Source organism: Ursus maritimus, unplaced genomic scaffold, assembly GCF_017311325.1.
Source record: "Ursus maritimus isolate PB19 unplaced genomic scaffold, ASM1731132v1 scaffold_15, whole genome shotgun sequence".
In the NCBI taxonomy this organism is placed as follows: domain Eukaryota; kingdom Metazoa; phylum Chordata; class Mammalia; order Carnivora; family Ursidae; genus Ursus; species Ursus maritimus.
In genome coordinates this window covers 37678484-37695876 of record NW_024423897.1, presented here as the reverse complement: position 1 = coordinate 37695876, position 17393 = coordinate 37678484, and the positions used below count along the sequence as shown (strand labels likewise).

Here is a 17393-nt window from a genome sequence, read left to right as displayed (position 1 = left end):
GTCCTCCCTCCCTGGAGATGTTTTCTTTTCCTTCTCCCATTTTTGGAGTTAGGGAGGAGAGATGGAGGGAGGTGAGGGCATGGACCTGACTGCTTCTCTTTTCTTCTACATCGGGCTATATCTTACACGAACCCATTTTGAAATCTGCACAAGAATGCAACAGCCCTAGCTGTTGCCCCACAGAGTCTGGCATGGGGTGAGAAATGGGGCTCCTACCTCACTCCAGTTTCCCGCAATCCAGTATGCGGGGCTGCCGCCTGTCGAGAGATGCTTGTAATCCGAAGCATTGAGCAAAAACCCCTCTGCGATCAGAATTGTTGCATCTTCCTCGGTCAGGACTGGTCCGGAACCCTGCGTTAGATTCATGTTGCTTGGAAGTTCTGGAGGGCTATGGCGGACTAAACGTTCTGTCGGTGCAGGCCGGTGGTCTCCTCCCAGAGGGAATGGAGTGTTCGCCGGCTCTTCAGTGACCGTACGCTCAGCGCCAGGGGCGTCATTTTGGGGAGTAGCAGGCGTTTGGCTGGGCAGCAGACCTTCCATCACTGTGCTGAAGGGTGGCCACGAGGACGTCTCCCCGAGATAAGGTGTTGGTGGAGGCCCGAGGGGCAGTTCCGTACTTCTCACCACTGAAGCATCATTTCCAGCTACTCTGATTTTGGTCCATGTTACGGAGTTGTTTTCATTTTTGTTCTCAGACTGTTCACCGTCTTCCCCTGAGCCACTGTGAATCTCTATCCCTGGCTCTTTGGTCAAGGTATCGTAAAGTGGAGTCACCTGCCACATCACAGGCTTGCCGGAAGATGGCAAATCAGAACCACTCACTGTCGTGGTGAAGAAGTCTCCCTCTGAGGTAGGACCAGTGTCTGAATTGGGAACAGTCTCGCCATTTGGCTGGATACTTGAAGACCAGGAAGTGAGGATGGGCTGGGAAGTACTTCCGGTGGAAAGGACATAATTGGAGCCCAGTTCAGTTTGGTGTGAACTATTCTGCCACCGTTCGGCATCCAGGTCTCCTTGTCCGGGGGCCGTGGTAGGACCGGGGCTGCTGACTGCCTGAGCACTTGTGCTCACGGACTCGGGCACTGTGGGCGTGCTTGGCATTCTGGGACTGGATGGAGTTGGAGGAATGGGCTTCACGGGGTCCGGCGCAGCTGTCGGGAGCTTTTTCCCACTGGGAATTGTGCCTCTGTGGGGTTTCAGAACTCTTCGGCTAGACGGGCATTGCTGGAGGCCACAAAGAGCTCGGCTGTTGGGTTTCCTTGTCACATCGCAAGGTTCGTCATGGTTCTTGGCACACGTGACGCTGCGGATCCGCACTCCGCCGCCGCAGGACACAGAACACTGGAAAAGAGAGAGGGCTGTTAGATGAGCGGGAGAGATGCAGCATTCTCAGGCTCAGGCTTACAACAGGTGAGAACAGGCCCAATGGACACAGAGCTGCGCAGCCGAACTTGTTTTCTTCCATCTTTACATTCAGTTTCTGCGCTTTTTTAGTTTTCCAAGGAAATACGTATCTCCTAGAGACCCGATGGGGCGCAGGACCAACAGTTTACTCTTCTGAATATACAAACCACAACATAGTAAAACCGAAGTCTCCCTGGGCTCTGAACACAGGACGGCGAATTCACGAAAAGTGCAATGAGGTATGCGAGTCACCTACTCTTTTTAAGATGGTAAAATTATCTTTCCTAGGGTTGTAATGCCGTTAAATTAACATAAAATGCTTACATATTTTCTGGAGTCTATTAAGTTAGTTATAACGAATCTTCCCCTTTATATTTAGAAAACACCCGATGTAACTAACAGAGTCTCACCCAGGCACACAGGCTCCCTTTCCACTGGCCTCTGTCAGCTGGGATCAGATTAAAAGCTAGACAACCATCATACTCACACGTGTACACAGATGCAGGACTTATTCTGACATTTAAAGGTGAGTCGTTAATTGAATAGAGAGATACCCTTTCTAAAGAGTGAGTCCCGAAGCATGGTGCTGATACGAGGGGCGATGGCTGGTACCTGCACCCCCATGTCCCCTCCCCATTCTGTAGGGCACGCCAAGGCACAGGCAGCCAGGGTACCTTCGGAGGAATCCTCACAGGATAGTCTTTCCTCAGGATTCATGGTAAAGAATCTTTATTTCCTCAGTCTTGGCAGCTGCAAACCACACGTACTTGCTACATCACACTGAATTTCTAGATCTTTTGAATAATCTTACTTTTACCAGAACGGCTCCATGTTTACCTTTTCTTCCCAATCTTAAGTCAGCCACAAAATATACTGCACTTGAATATGAACCATCCAGTGGGGGGTGGGGGGGTTCTTCACGGCTGTTTCACATTTGTCTGTCTTATATTCCTGACCTCAAAGCGGGTCTTTGGAGGATGGGGATTGCATAATGCTTGGTGGATTTTAACAGGTTCGCAGCCAGGATTCTGTGTGATACTGACGACCGCCCTGTGAAGTTTACCAGGCAGGAATTAGGATTCCACCTTCCACAGGAGAGGAACCTGAGACTCAGGGACGTGCTTGAAAGGCTGCAAGTCAGCGGCAGAGTAAGCGTCAGGTTTATTTCACAGCTTCCACAGAATCTAGTGCAACACACTGGACAGGAAGCCATGCACGATTTCACCTCTCGACCACAAACCCTCGATGTCCGAACAGCTACCCAAAGGCCGGAGCTGTTTCTTATTCATAACTGAATTCCAGGATAGTTCTTGGGACACAGTGATCACTTAATACACATTTACTAAGGGGTTATTTCACCTGGAAAAAAAAAATCAGGAATGGAAAAATTCTTCCGTGAGCTTATACATTTTTTAGCTTTAGTTTCTTGCCTTCTCAAGTCCTATTTTCAATTTGTGTAGGAAAATAATACGGATGTATAAAAACCCCCCTTTATTTTGTTACAGTCAAGCATCGTCTCTCCCTGATGTCTGCTAGCTCTGTGAAATCAGCTCCTTTGAAAAGCAGGAGAGGCTCGTCCGCACAGGAGACCATGCAGCTGATAGCATGTTCAGCTGCGGATCTGGGGTCACCTCACTTTGGAGGCTGACAAGGGCAGGCCGGAAGCAGTCACTTTCCTGGTTTACTACAGTATTTCTACCTTCTTGTGCACGAAGTTGCTTTAAGCGCTGTCTGCTTCGTCCTCCCGACTGGCTCAGCACTTGTTACATTCTAATCCAAACCCCCTGAGTTTTCAAATCTCCACTTCGGACAAATGATCCGTCCAATCAAACACCCTTTATGTAGGTCCGAACACATTTCTGCACTGCTTGCCTCAGGCAGGCTGGATTTCAAGAGCTGATCCATGAAAGAGGCCCCGGCTGATGCCAAGGGTCCTTAAGCGGCAGGTGCACCTCCCTTTGGGTTTTTTCTTTCCAGGAAATGTCAGAGTAGACAGCTATATGGCAGGAAACTCTTTGATTTTTCATTTCTTTCTCTTCATTCCTTTTTTTTTTTTTTTTTTTGGTTTGTTTCGACTTGAAATGCTTATAATGTCCACAGGGAATTTAAGACTTTACAACTTTACAAGCATTTAAAAAAAATCCACAAGTGTATAGGTGTATGCCCTCCACCCCTACATTGAAGTAAAAGAGCTATAAAACCTGTGAGAAGTAACGTGAACTCCCCAGTCTGCCGTTATTCATTAACTCCACACACGGCACAGCAGCTGAACCTCAGCTTTCTCTTCTGGAAATGGAGAGAAATGAATATCCACCTTTCAAGGCCGCTGTGAGGATTACCTGAGACAGTAGTCTTAACACAGTGCACAACACAGAGAAGATGACTGGCAACTGGAAGCTATTATCACTGTTATAATATCGATGCTGATAATAATGATAACAACAAAGGGCTTGGGGGTCTCTGATTTCTACTGTCCTTGTGCAGCACAGGGACACACACCTGTCTGTGGGAAGCCATGAGGTGAACAGCTACCTGGGTGAAGTACTTGTAGGCACATATCTAGAAGATACTGTGGATACCCACATATCCACTGGTTTATTGCTAGATTTTTCAAGATTTAGATTTCCTAAGCTTAACAGGTGGACACATCTATAAATTTTTTAGAATTTATAAATTACAAGTATTAAATAACCTTATTCACTATTGTGTAAATTTGCTCAACCTAAAAGAATAAAACAGGAGTAAATAAAAGCTAACTGGTTGTTTAGTTAAAATACATTAGATTTTGAGCTTTTAAAACCGAAGATTATTCTAGAACAGAGATTCCAAAGTTGCAGCCTCAGGACTAAATTTGACACACAAACATTAATTCTTTGGCCTTTTTTGTCTCTTTCTTTCTTTTTTTAAAAAAATGGTGGCAGCGAGAGATGGAGAGGGAAGGAGAGAGAGAATCGCAAGCAGGCTCCACACCCAGCATGGAGCCTGACGTGCGTGGGGCTCGACCTCACGACCCTGAGATCATGACCTGAGCCAAAATCAAGAGTCGGATGCTTCCCCAACTGAGCCACCCAGGCGCCCCTGGCTTGCTTAATCTTCAAACAAACAAGCAAACAGATGAAATACAAACACTGAATTAGTAGCCAACACTTAAAGATAAGTCGATATCATATTAAAATTCCTGATTTTTAGCTTCTCGCAGAAAGGCAGATGATCGGCCACGACTGGCACCATTCCCAGCTGGCGACTCACAACTTCACTCACGGGGCCCTGGGTCTGGGAGCAGTTCTTACGTTCTCTAGCACACCTACCCTTCATCCTCACCTGCCTTCCTTACTCACACATCCGGAAGCTTCCAAGTAGCCCAGGGATGTCATTCTTTAGCCCCAGGGCGTATCGTGCCCAGCGGGACAGCGTTAACTATCTACCAAGTATACTGAGCCTGAAAACAAAGTTGCCTTTTCTCGCAGTCACGCAGGAACAGGCTGCACTGTTTTGTTCTAGGGCCCACGCTCTTTCGGGTACCTCTTCCAACTGTGGGTATCTCCTTAGGAGCTGTCAAGCCCTTCGATGAGAGAAACGCAGGGCGCAATGCCGCACTCAGAGCTCATCTCGGTCGGTAGTTCAGGAACTCTCAAAGCCAGTATCTGCTAGGACAACTTCGTGCCCTTACCCTATAATTTTGAACTCGGTACCAGGCCAGCAGCTCATCAATCTGTTACTGTCCCCCCTGGGGGTCATCTTGCTCTCACTTGCCATTACTCTAAGATTAAGGCCTGTGGGGAGCCCGCTGAGAGAGAGCTCTGCTGCTAAATGAGTCAAGCCACCCACCTACAGCGCACTGAGAAGGACGGGAGCTCACAAATGGCTGGGAGCTGTAGTGCTGAGAGTTTATGCAGAAACACAGTCGGGGCTCATCACAGACTTACAGCTAAAGGCCAAGTAGAGAAAGAGCGAGTGCTTTGCCATAAAAACATTTATTGTGTAGTCTCGGGAATTTATAAATGAGTAATTGGATCTCATGCTAAAACCAGCTTTGAAAGTAAGCTGAAAAGCTCAGGTAGCTGTTATGGGTTGAACGGTGTCCCCCCCAGAAAAGATATACTGGAGTCCTAACCCCCGCCTACCCCCTCCCCCTGTATCTCAGTATGGAGATGTATTTGGAGATGGCACCTTTACGGAGGTAATCAAGTTAAAATGAGGTCCCCAGGTGAGTCCTAATCCAATATGACCACTGGCCTTATACACAGGGGAATCCAGATACAAGAGACACATACACAGGGCAACGCCACTGAAGACGAAAGCAGAGATCAGGGCGCCACCATCCACAAGCCAAGGAAGCCAAAGGCCACCGGAAGCGAGAAGGCACAGGACAGACTGTCCCTCACAGCCTTGAGAAGGAACCAACTCTGCCAACACCTTGATCTTGGACGCCTGGCCCCCAGAACGGTGAGACAGTAAACTCCTGTTGTTTCAACCACCCCACTAGTGGTTCTCTGTCATGGCAGCCCTAGCAAACTAATGTAGTACCCCAGATAATTAGGAAAAATATCAGACAGGATGACGAGAACCAACATGGTCCCCAACTGGTTTTCTGTGAGTAGTTGTGTCAAACAAGGCTGCCTCTATGTGTTCTCCAGGAAACCTGGCAAAGCACAGGCTGCTAACATCTGAGGAGGACGAAGATGTTGGCCCTCTCAGACATCCTGTGCCCAAGGAGGACGTGGTCGAGGCTCAAATGTCAGGTGTCCAGCCCCACAGAAGTGCCGTGGACCTTCACTCAAACTAGGGAGTACCACAGGGAAGAGACTCAGAAATGTCTCGCCTTCCTGCTCCATCCTCCTTCGGTGTGCAGGCATTCCTGTTCAGTCTGACGGGGCCAGGAGAGCTTGTTTGCAAAAATCAGCTCTCTCCGGTCACTCGCACGCTCCAATACCCATCTGCACAGCTTTGCCCTGGACAGAGTCTTGGTAAGCTGGCTGGCTGATTGCCTTGTTCATTGGTCTGTGCGCCTGTGCCAGGCGCGGAAAGGCCATACCTGCCTTTGGAGGCTCTGCCCCACGCCCCATCAAATATATTAGAAAACATCTCTAGTCTCAAGGGAAACATAATCTTTTTTCCCTAAAAACCATATGAAAGGCTTTTTCTTCTTTTGCTTTAGAAGTATTTGGGGAGGGACAACTTATTTCATTGAGGCGTGCTCTGATTTCTCAGCACACGTTATGCATAGTCTGGAATTCCAGCAAAGTGACAAAAGCTGATCTATAAATTGTTTCCAAACATAATACGTTTTTTTGTGAATACTAAGGGCTGTCAGATTGTTATATTTTGTAGACGTTTGAGATGCACACGGCAGGGTGTTCCCAGTAAAAGCTCTGCTGCCTGCATTCAAATCCTGGCTCTATTGCTTACAGGACAAGTTTCTAAACATCTCTATGCCTCAGTTTCTTCACCTGTAAAATGGGGTTAAGAAGGCTGTTATGAGGTATTGTGTTAATACCTATACAAGTGTTTAATACTAATACCAGTAAGTATCCAGTAAGTATCTGCCATTAATATGTAATTAAATATTGATTTAAGATTCTGCTGTGTCTTTTGTTTTTATGGAAACCATACATTAGCCTTTTCATTAGGAGTCCAACACTTCTGCAGACCCTTGACCCAAGCCTCGTGTTTACAGTGCTCCATGTAGAAAATGGTCCTGAGCTTGGGGTGAGGGTTTAGAGGAAAATGCAGAGGGGCACAGATCAATTCTGTCAGGGCACCTGGGTGCCACCGACTGGACAAGGCTTGCAAAATGAGGGTAGCATAGAAGACAGACCCTTGCCTTCTTGCTTGAGAATGAAGTTACCGGGGCATCAGGTGTCTCAGTTGTTAGGTGCCTGCCTTTGGCTCAGGGCGTGATTCTGGCGTTGTGGGATCGAGCCCCGCATCAGGCTCCTCCACTGGGAGCCTGCTTCTTCTTCTCCCACTCCCCCTGCTTGTGTTCCCTCTCTTGCTAGCTGTCTCTCTCTGTCAAATAAATAAAATCTTAAAAAAAAAAAAAAAAGAATGAATTTACCAGTTAGCGAACACTCACTATTTTCACGCACCACACAACGGGCTTCTGTGGATTATCTTCAAGCCTCACATTAACCCTGTCATTATGAATGAGAAAAGGCTGGCTGGGGAGGGAGGTGTCAATACTAGCTCGAGGCTACACAATTAGGGATTGCCAGGGCTAGAAAACCTAGGAAAATGACTCTCCCACTAAATCTATTAGCCTAGCTGCCAGGAGTAACAGGGGAATTCACGAGCAATATCAACCTCATGGAGTTATCTTAAATGTTAAATGAGACAAACCCTTGAGTGTGAAAAGCGCTCAATCAAGGACAGAAGATGTTGCCATTCCCACCTATTTACTCTGCTAGGAAATGACTGTATCTACAGCTTTACTATATCCCAGGCACTGTTCTGGCAAGAAGTTTGGACCTATTAACTCATTTCATCCTCATAGCTTCTCTTGAGCGTAAGCACTGCTGTTATGCCTGCTTCACGGATGGAGAAAACAAGCCACGGAAAACAAAAAGGAATCGCAAAGAGATAAAGTCACACATCTAATAAGTGGCAGAGCCAGGATTTGAACCCAGGGACCCATGTCCCTGAGACCATGCATGTCCTTCACCACGAGACCAGGAAGTTCACTGAAGTGGTATAACCAATAAAAACGGGGGCCCCAGAACCTCTGATACTCTGTTTACAACAAATCCAGTCCCCCTTCTTTATCTTCCACGCGCAGAAAGTAGGTTGGGTGAAAACAGGGTAAGATTCTTGGTGAAATCTGAGATTCGGGGTAGGAGTCAGTGTTCAGGGCATGAGCTTAGAGAAGGAGGGGTTGGTCAGAGGGGCAGAAAGGCCCCCCCAGCTCTCGCTAGGTCCTCCTTCAGCCCCCTGCCAGGTCAGGGATGAGCGTGCCAGCCCAGCACAGCTGAGCCCACCCTTCTCTCTTTGCTTGGGTTCGGAGAGGTGTCTTGGCAGGGGAGGGAAGTCCGCCCAGGGAGGGGGACTCTGCAGGAGCCCCATAGTTCTTGGATCTTTCTGCCCGGTTGTCTCCTAACTTCCAACATCAGGGTGACCCAGACAGCCCAGTGCAGGCCGAATGATGAGGTATCTCTGGAGTGTTAAACCCCGTGTCGATTAACGCCAACCTCGAGACAAGCTCCAGACCATAAATACCATGAGAGCCAGAAGTCAGCACTGCATCATGTCTCTTACACATGTATCTGGGCCTAGTTAGAATGTCAAAGACATTTCCTCATATTCCAGCAAAGCTTATTAGAGGCTCACGTGTACAGACACTAGCAAGATAGCAGAGGGAAGAGAGGGAGACCCACGGGATGAATATTTCAATGCTGATTTAACTAAAAGCACCTTTCATGACAACATCCGCTAAATGAAGGCCGGGGCTCAGCCTTTCTGCTCAACTCCATCCAGCGGAAGCCAGAAACTGAATCCCATGTCTGCTCACAATACCCTATGCGATGGCCTGTATTTGGGACCACAGACACGAGTCCTTGTCACAGTGTGCCAACCTTTTGGTCCCTTGTTCTCCAGTTAAGGCACATCATTTTGTTCCCCATAAACGTGAGCACGGTAAGAAGCACTTCTCAGCCAAATATGTAATTGTAGTCCTTTAAAAAAGCATGAAGAATCTGGCAATTAGTAAATTCCACTCGACAAGAATTATGGACTGCTTCAGATGCAGCCCACACATTCCTGGTAAACAGATGTAATGGACCAGTCACGCTGCCTCGGCCTGCCTTATTTTGACGACACTGTAGTTTACAGCGATCCAGGCTGGCTGGGGCCTAATAAGCCAGGCCAGCCACAGGCTCTGCTGTCCCCTCCCAGGATCAGCCCCGCTGCTGACATGTACACAGATTTGTAATACACTATCAGTTTGAGGTATGTGTTCTTTGCATGTATCTGTCTTTCTTTTCTTTCTTTTTCTCTTTCTTTCTTTCTTTCTTTCTTTCTTTCTTTCTTTCTTTCTTTCTTTTCTTCCTTCCTTCCTTCCTTCCTTCCTTCCTTCCTTCCTTCCTTCCCTCCTTTCATTTTTTGGTCCCATCTCTACCATTTGATAGGAAGTTCTTACAACACAGGAACCATACTCGCCATTTTCTTTTTATTTTCCCCCCGATGCCCAAGAGAGCATTCTGCACAGATTTAGAAGCTAAATAAACCTAAACTGTGACTGTGAGCTAAAGAAATAAAGTTCCAGAAATAAGGTTTTCACAGCACCTGTATTCAAATAATGTTTTCTGCTTTCAAAGAGCTTCAGACACGGCACCTTTGCTGGGACAAATTTTCAAATTCTTCTTTACATAATACTTCGGAGTACCTTTATTAGTACAGATAGTCCTTACTGCATTCTCCTGAATCAAATATTTTCCATTTGTCTGAAGGTGAGTCCTAAGAGGACTTCCTATGATATTCTGGTCAGTGGTCGCCTTATTAATGAAAAGGACAGGGCTTTCCAAGGAAACTTGGAAGAAGTCAGCATCCATCCATAAAGTCTGGACTGTTAGTTTAAAAAATTATGTGGTTTTTTCTTTTGGGTCATTCCTGAGGTCATTGAACGCAATGTGCACAGGAAAGCAGAGCAAGGCCCCTCTCCAGGGCATTGGAGAAAAAAGGGCTCCACTTCCACTACGGACTCTGGGAGCACCAGGCATGACAGGACCAGGTTCCATGGTGACCTAAAGAATAATGAAGTCTGGGAGTTTTTTGTGACCTTCTACTTAGAAAAAGCATACTTAGAGGATTCGATCAGATTAATTTTGGGAAAATGCAACAACACTTATTTCAATGTATGTGGCTAATAATAGTACATGTTCTAAACCTCGGTCAGGTCTGGCCTTGACCCATGCTGAACAGACAGACGATTGGAGGGGCATCGTCAAGTGTGAAGTACACTGCCTATCATTCTACTCTCAGAGCAACACTCCTCTGGTTTTAGTTAACGCCAGCAGTTTCAGGGAAACAGAAATGTAAGTGTTTAACAGACTAGCTCTTGGGGGCGGGTGGGAGAGCCCTGATTTGCTACCAATGGTTTAACAACGGGACAGCAAAAATCCTGACAATGTACCAGTTAGCTGTTGTGAGCCTGTGCGAGTGGGATCCAGCTCCTCGCTGGCAGGCGTCTGACTCCTGGACGAGTGAGAAGAAAATCCTGTAAGAACAGAAAATAAGCAAGATAGGCTACAAGGCGGTGCAAGACGCAGGCCACAGGCCACAGGTGATACGCACCAGCCACCGTGCAATTTTCTCTAGAGCCGCTCCGGGTTGGTTAGTGAAGAGGCAGGGGGGGGAAGCGGCACCGCTCACCTCACTCCAGTTGCCCACGGTCCAGTCTGACGGACACAAGATGTCTCTGTTGCAGGAAGTGAGGGTCTTGGGCTTGAGCAGGTGCTGGCAGTCTCTCGCCGGGACAGCCTGCTCATCAGAGCCCATGGTCTGGATGCACAACACCGTCCGCTTCTTCTCCCCGTGGGGGCCACACGTTGCTGAGCACGCTTCCCACTCCCCAGCCCACCACCTGCAGACACACGTGGACACCGTAAGTATATACCTACATTCAGTTCAGCCATGGGGAAGAGGGACCAGGAGCGGAAGTGTGGGTCGCAGAGCTGGGTGGTCCTCGGAGATGCTCCAGCCTCCTAGAGTAGAGCCACAGCTGGCCTGTCCCCTCACGGCTCGAGTCCAGCAGAGCACCTGGCAGAACCAGACGCTACCTAAGAATGTCTCTGAATGGGAAAAAAAAAATGCCCTCTCTCTTTACGGTCAAGAAGCCTGGTTTTCTGTTGTACAACATCAAACAAGTTTAAGCCTTACTTTCTTCATCTGTTAAATGGGTATAACAATACAGACTTTATACAAGTGCTGTAGATTAAACAAATACCAGATCTATACGTAGCGCACAGTACAGAGCCTGACATGATAGAACTTGATCAGCTGAAATTATTTGTTGTTATTTTGACTGTTGCTACCGAGTAAAAGAATCTAATAGAATTTAGGTCCCCTGGCTCCTAATCGAATGTTTTTATGTTCTGCTGTGAAGCGGGTACTGAAATAATTGCTGACTTTCAATTATTTAGGAGCCGGTCAGTCGGACGCACCGCCTTCATCGTCCCCACCTCCTCCAGGCTACCTACACTAGTCTCACTGGTGCCTTTGATAAGAAAGCAGGAAAAGAAGAAGAAACAAAATAATTTCTTACTTGTCAGCTATTCTTGACAAGTCAAAGTGTTGACACAGTTTGCTAAATGAATACTCAGGATTCACTGTAGAAAAACAGGAATGTGAGCTCTTTCTCTATCCCCTTATTGTGGATGATTTACTCCAGATTCTAGGAGGTAGACCTTGTGGCTACGTAGAAATAGGTTTTGAAAATGGCGGGGAGCCCTCTCTGTTTCCCCGTCTCATCATTGTGTAAATCTTCCCCAGCACAGAAGAGAAAACAAGTGTCTTGATCCCGTGTGTGTTTTGGGTTCACCATTGGAAAGTACGGCCCACTTCTTTGGCTCTCCGTGCAGTAATAAAATGGAATGCTTCTGTTTTTCATAGGAAAATAGTACAGCATGTGAAGTCGTTCACTCCTGAATTTAACTGTCCTTGAGATAGTATGGAATTTTGAAGAAGACAAAAGTTTGTACTATGATTTATATTCAGTAAGCATTGTATTTATTTGGATGAAACTTCTTTTGATTCTCACACTTTTATTCTCAGGCTAAAAATATTTGAAGAAAACTATTCCTTGATTCTGTTATATTCTTTAATAAGTTATTTTTAAGGTATAAGGATTACTCATTTATTCATTAGTGTTTAACATCTATAATTAAGTAATTAAGATGAGTTACTCATTTATTTATTAAGTAATAATAACAAATGAGGTTACTCCCTTATTCCTTAGTGTTTATCATCTGGCTATCTTGTGTGGATAAAGAGCTAATATTGGAAACCACGTGATGTGAAACCAACCGAACTCCCACTTCGGTAATTATTAATCTAGTTACTTCACCCCACTTCTGACCTGTCTGGAAGAAGCCAGACATGTTACTGAATATATAAAATGTCATTCTGGAAGGGTTTTAATAATCTGAGTGGACAAAAAAAGTATAATTTATCGAATTACTTGCTGGGCTTTCAGCTCTGTGTCACCACAAAGTGATAATGAACCTCCTTATTTTCTCTTTCTGTTATCTTCTCCACAGTCCCCCAGGGACATTTTGTATCTGTTCCTCACTAGTTTAAAGTGAAAACAGCACCCCCCCCCCTTTTTAAATATCTCCCAGCAAAGGTCTTCCAGGCCCAGGGCTCAGGAAATACTGTCAAGTTGTTTTCTCTTGTCCATTTCATTTTTTGATATCTGCCATAATCCAGCTTTCTAGGAGATGCGTAATAGAATTGTGTTTTTATATTTATAGGAGATTTGTGACAGAAGGCTGTTGAAACGCCCTGAGGGATTGACTGGTGAGAAGGGCAATGTAATGCAAAGAACTCAGCAGGACAAAAGCCCAGCCCATTTATTCACCCCAACAAGACAACCTCCCTGGCTCAATCAGCACAGAATTGACAACCTTCCCTGATTTGTTCTGTTTTTGCTATTGATCTTTACCTTACCAGAATGCTCAAGACACTCACCACACAACTGGGTAACTGATCATGTATTGTTTCGTAGACCCCCTACAGGAGTCCATCTCACCCTCCCAGTTACAATGTAAAAGTCCTATGCTGGGCACCCAGGTGGCTCAGTCCGTTAAGTGTCTGATTTCGGCTCAGGTCATGACCCTGGGGTCCTGGGATGGAACCCCATGTCTGGCTCCCTGCTCAGTGGGGAGTCTGCTTCTCCCTCTCCCACCGCCCCTCCCCGTGCTCCTGCTCTCTCTCTCTCTCAAGTGAGTAAATAAGATCTTTTAAAAAAAATTCTATCAACGATTCTCACTATAACAACACAGTGGGAGGCTTTGAGAAGCAAAAAAATGCTACCAAATAACAACAATTTAAAAAGATTTGTTCAATTGCTTATGCTTCCCTCTCCTTAAATATAATCTTCAAATAGCTTGGAGGGAATTGCAGGAAATTATGTTTCCAATATAAGAGCAGAAGTTGGGGAACACAACGGGCTGTCTTCCTCCCCTGAAGCGTGATGATGCAGGATGGCAGAAACTGCAGCAGCAAAATTGATGCTCAGCCCACCGAGAACACGTGGGCATTGGCAGGCACCCCTGTGCTGGCCGGGACTGCTGGGGTCCGCCCGAGACCCAGCACTTCCTGTCTAACCTCCGGGGCCTCGTTACTGATCATGTACTGTGGGAGAGGGGGCTGCATCACTGGTCCGTTTCAGAATTCTGCTCTGAATCAACAAGCCGTATGCCTGCACTCAGCGTAAGAAGCCTTCCAGGGGTTAAAGGTATCACTCGCCTTGTTCTAACAAGGGTGCTTTTAGAAAGAAGAGATGAAGACATGTCAACTAACTACAAAGGCCCAAGGAGGGCAAGGACCATGGGGACAGTGGCCAGGAGGAAGGGCTTGGGCTAAGGGATCCCATGCCTGGCTGCGGGTCTCGCCCTGAAAGCTGACCTTGCCCGTGAAGATGCATTTGATAGAGGCTGCCTGGCTGCAAAGTTCCTTAGGAAGTCACCTATTTGTGCTAGTCCATAAAATCCTTCGACACACTTTCCAAGAAGCCCCGATCCCATGGTATTCCAAGCTCTGGAGTGTCTGTCACGGGGTTGGGGATCTCTCCTCTTCTCTTCGCTTGCGTTAAGCTGCCTGCGTTAGCTTCCTATGGCTGCTGCGACAAATTACCACAAACCTGGTGGCTTAAAACAACACAAAATCTGGCCTCTTATAGTTCTAGAAGCCAAATCTGGTCTCTTATAGCTCTAAGTCAGTGTTACCGGGATGAAATCAAGGTGCCAGCAGGGCTACGCTCCCCCCAGAGGCTCTACAGAAGATCTGTTCTTGGCCTCTTTCAGTTTGTGGGGGTGCCAGCATTCCTTGGCTTGTGGACCATCCCGCCAGTCTTTAAGGCTAGTGTCTGCAAATCTGTCTATTCTGTCTTCATATCAGCCTCTGTGTGTGTGTGTGTGTGTGTGTGTGTGTGTGTGTAACTTCCATCTGCCTCTTTCTTATGAGGACCCTTGCAATGACATTTGGGGCCCAAGGGGATAACTGCTGATAATTTCCCCCATTTCAAGACCCTTTAATAACATCTGCAAAGACCCTTTTTCCCAATCAGGTAACATTTGCAGGCTGCAGGGATCCAGATGGAGATGTCCTTCCAGCCTGTCCCACGACCACACTGAGGGTCAGCTTCCAGTCCACCGAGCTCAGCTAGTATCACATAAGAATTCCTTCATCAAGTCTCCTCTTCTGTGTCCACGGGCCTCCCCCTCAGTTCAGCTCCTCCTGAGGAGTCCTTCAGCCTCTGGACTCTTGCCCCAACATCCTTCTCCCTCCCACACCGGTAGTACCTCACTGTAAAGGAACCTCCAACTAGAAATTCTGGCAGTTGGAGTGTGGATGCAGGTAAGATAACCACCCTTAGGGAAGCTGAATTCTGAAGAGAGTGAGGCCAAGTTTTTGGCTACAGGTAAATAAGAACATGTCAGCAACAGATCGATGTCTGTTCTAAAACCAGAGAGATACTGGAATCTTCTTGGACTGTGTTGTTTTCATGTACATAGCCCACGTCTACCTTGGCCTCAGCAGGTCAGTGTCTGCATCAGGAAGTTTCGGGGCCCACCACACCGAGCACAGTGCCTGCTTTGCTTTAGACACAGCCTGGATGGGGGAGAGGTACGGGCCTGTCTTTGGGGGTATGGAATGGAGACCCCACGCTTAAAGCTAGACAGCCTGGGGTTCGAACCTCGGCTGTCTACCAGCTGCATGATACTGAGTGAAGTAAAGAAAATTTCTTCCTCCATAAAATTGACATAATAATAGTTATTTTTCTGAGTAGTTGAGAACGATAAAGAGAACATATAAGGTATTTCAAAAACATCATCAGAAGTGAAGGAGTGCTTAAAAACCCCACTGTTTTTGGGGTGCCTCGGTGGCTCATTCAGTTACACATCTGACTCTTGATTTCTGCTCAGGTCATGATCTCAGGGTTGTGAGACTGAGCCCTGCATCGGGCTCTGTGCTGGGCATGGAGCCTACTTAAGATTCTCTCTCTCCTTCTCCCTCTGGCCTGACTCCCAACTGCTCTCTCTTAAAAAAAAAAAAAAAAAGCAAAAATGCACTGTTTTCTTCTACTCTCCTTTCACATTACTTCTGTTTCAACCAATGTGTGGGTTTTCTCCACCAAGCATTTCCGACCCTCACTGCCTGGGGTTCGTGCAGACCGGGCAGGGTAAGGGCTCAGCCCCACAACATTGTCCCACCCCTGCTCTTCACATCCAGGCCATCACCTGTGCTGCTCACCAGCTGGCTACGAATCAGGGGTGCCCACAACCCCTGCCGAGGGTTCAATCATTTGCTAGAGGGGCTCACAGAACTCAAGAAAACATTTTACTTACTAGATGACCGGTTTATGATAAAAAGATACAAGTCCGGAACAGGTGGATGGAAGAGAGGCACAGGGCAGGGTCCCGGGCAAAGGTGGAGGGCTTCTACACCCTCTTGGGGCACAGCGCCCCCCCAGCACCTCCAAGTTAGGGACAGAGACCACATATACAGCCTTTATCGTATCACTGTATCTCAGCGCTCGATAAAAGGTAACGGTTAAACAGCTGTAATCACCACTGTGTCTCTTGTGGGAAATAACAGAAGCTTAATAAATATTTGCTGGCAACAGTCAGGCCGAGGGAGACTATGTAATACAACGAAAATGAGAACATGAATGCCAGGGACAAAATTAGAGCCAGGAAATAAACAGCTGTGGTTTTAAGAGGGTATCTAACCCATCAGCGAGAGTGGCTTAGAAAAGCGAGGCGAGACCCCCCAGGCTCGTGTGTCCCAGCAGCACAACAGGAATTTTCTGGTAGAGAGTCATGAACCTCGAGGGAGAAGGGAGCATGAGGAAGCATGCGGGCCCGCAGAGCAGTGGGCTAGTGAGCAGCCCCAAGAAACGTGCCTCAGTTCCTGGCTCGCTCCTCCCGGAGGAGAAATGATAGACAGGGCGGCTTCACACAAAGCCTGGTGCCGGCAAGAGCTGCAGCCAGCCAGGGTGCCCACGCGGAGGTGAGGCAGGGCAGGTCTGGCTCCCCTCTCACGGCCCACTCCTTCCCTTCTAGAAACCACAGAGCTGGCACAGAGTAAACCTTCGGACTCCAGCTGCTGGGCCCAGCCTGCCTGCCCTGCCAGAGATCAACACCGCCTGCCTTCACTGGCTTGCCTGCGCTCTTCCTTTCACCAATTCTTCCAGATCTACCACATTCCTCTGGCTCTTGTTCAGAGGTCAGCTCGTCACTTGTTTATTTATTTTTTTAATTATTATTATTTTTTTTAAGAGAGAGAGAGCGCGTGTGCATGAGAGTGAGGCAGGGGAGGGGCAGAGGGAGAGGGAGAGGGAGAATCTCAAGCAGGCCCCATGCCCAGCTCAGAGCCCAGGGCAGGGCTTCGTCTCAGGACCCTGAGATCATGACCTGAGCCGAAATCAAGAGCTGGATGCCTAACTGCGTAAGTCCCGCAGGCGCCCCACTTGTTTGATTTATAATCCCAATGAATCCCCTCCTGTTTAACTAAACTCCTTTTAGTGCGTCTTCTTAGGACTGGAATGAATGCCTGGTGGACACCACAACTAAGTGCAGCCCTGCCTAAGGTCTCTGGAGAATGAAGACACTCTTCCGAATTAGTTCTTTCTCCCTTCCCTTCCTTCCTTCTCTCTCTCCCTCCCCTCTCTCTTCCTCTCTCCCTCCTCCTCCTCCGTCTGCTTCTTGGTTTGTCCTTTTCTCTCTCTCTAACATACACCCCTAATAATAACATTCCAGCCACCTTCTAGGAGT

At 47.4% G+C, this 17393-nt stretch overlaps 1 protein-coding gene across 1 annotated transcript in view; it reads right to left on the bottom strand.

Annotated features, from left to right (window-relative positions):
* The window catches only part of ADAMTS12 (ADAM metallopeptidase with thrombospondin type 1 motif 12), a 284339-nt gene that overhangs the window by 29486 nt on the left and 237460 nt on the right, over positions 1–17393 (bottom strand). The window contains exons 18-19 of the mRNA XM_008692662.2: positions 10768–10978; positions 217–1341 (exon numbers count right to left, since the gene is read on the bottom strand). Of these exons, the coding sequence (XP_008690884.1) occupies positions 217–1341; positions 10768–10978 (1336 nt within the window). The remainder of the gene's footprint in view (positions 1–216; positions 1342–10767; positions 10979–17393) is intronic.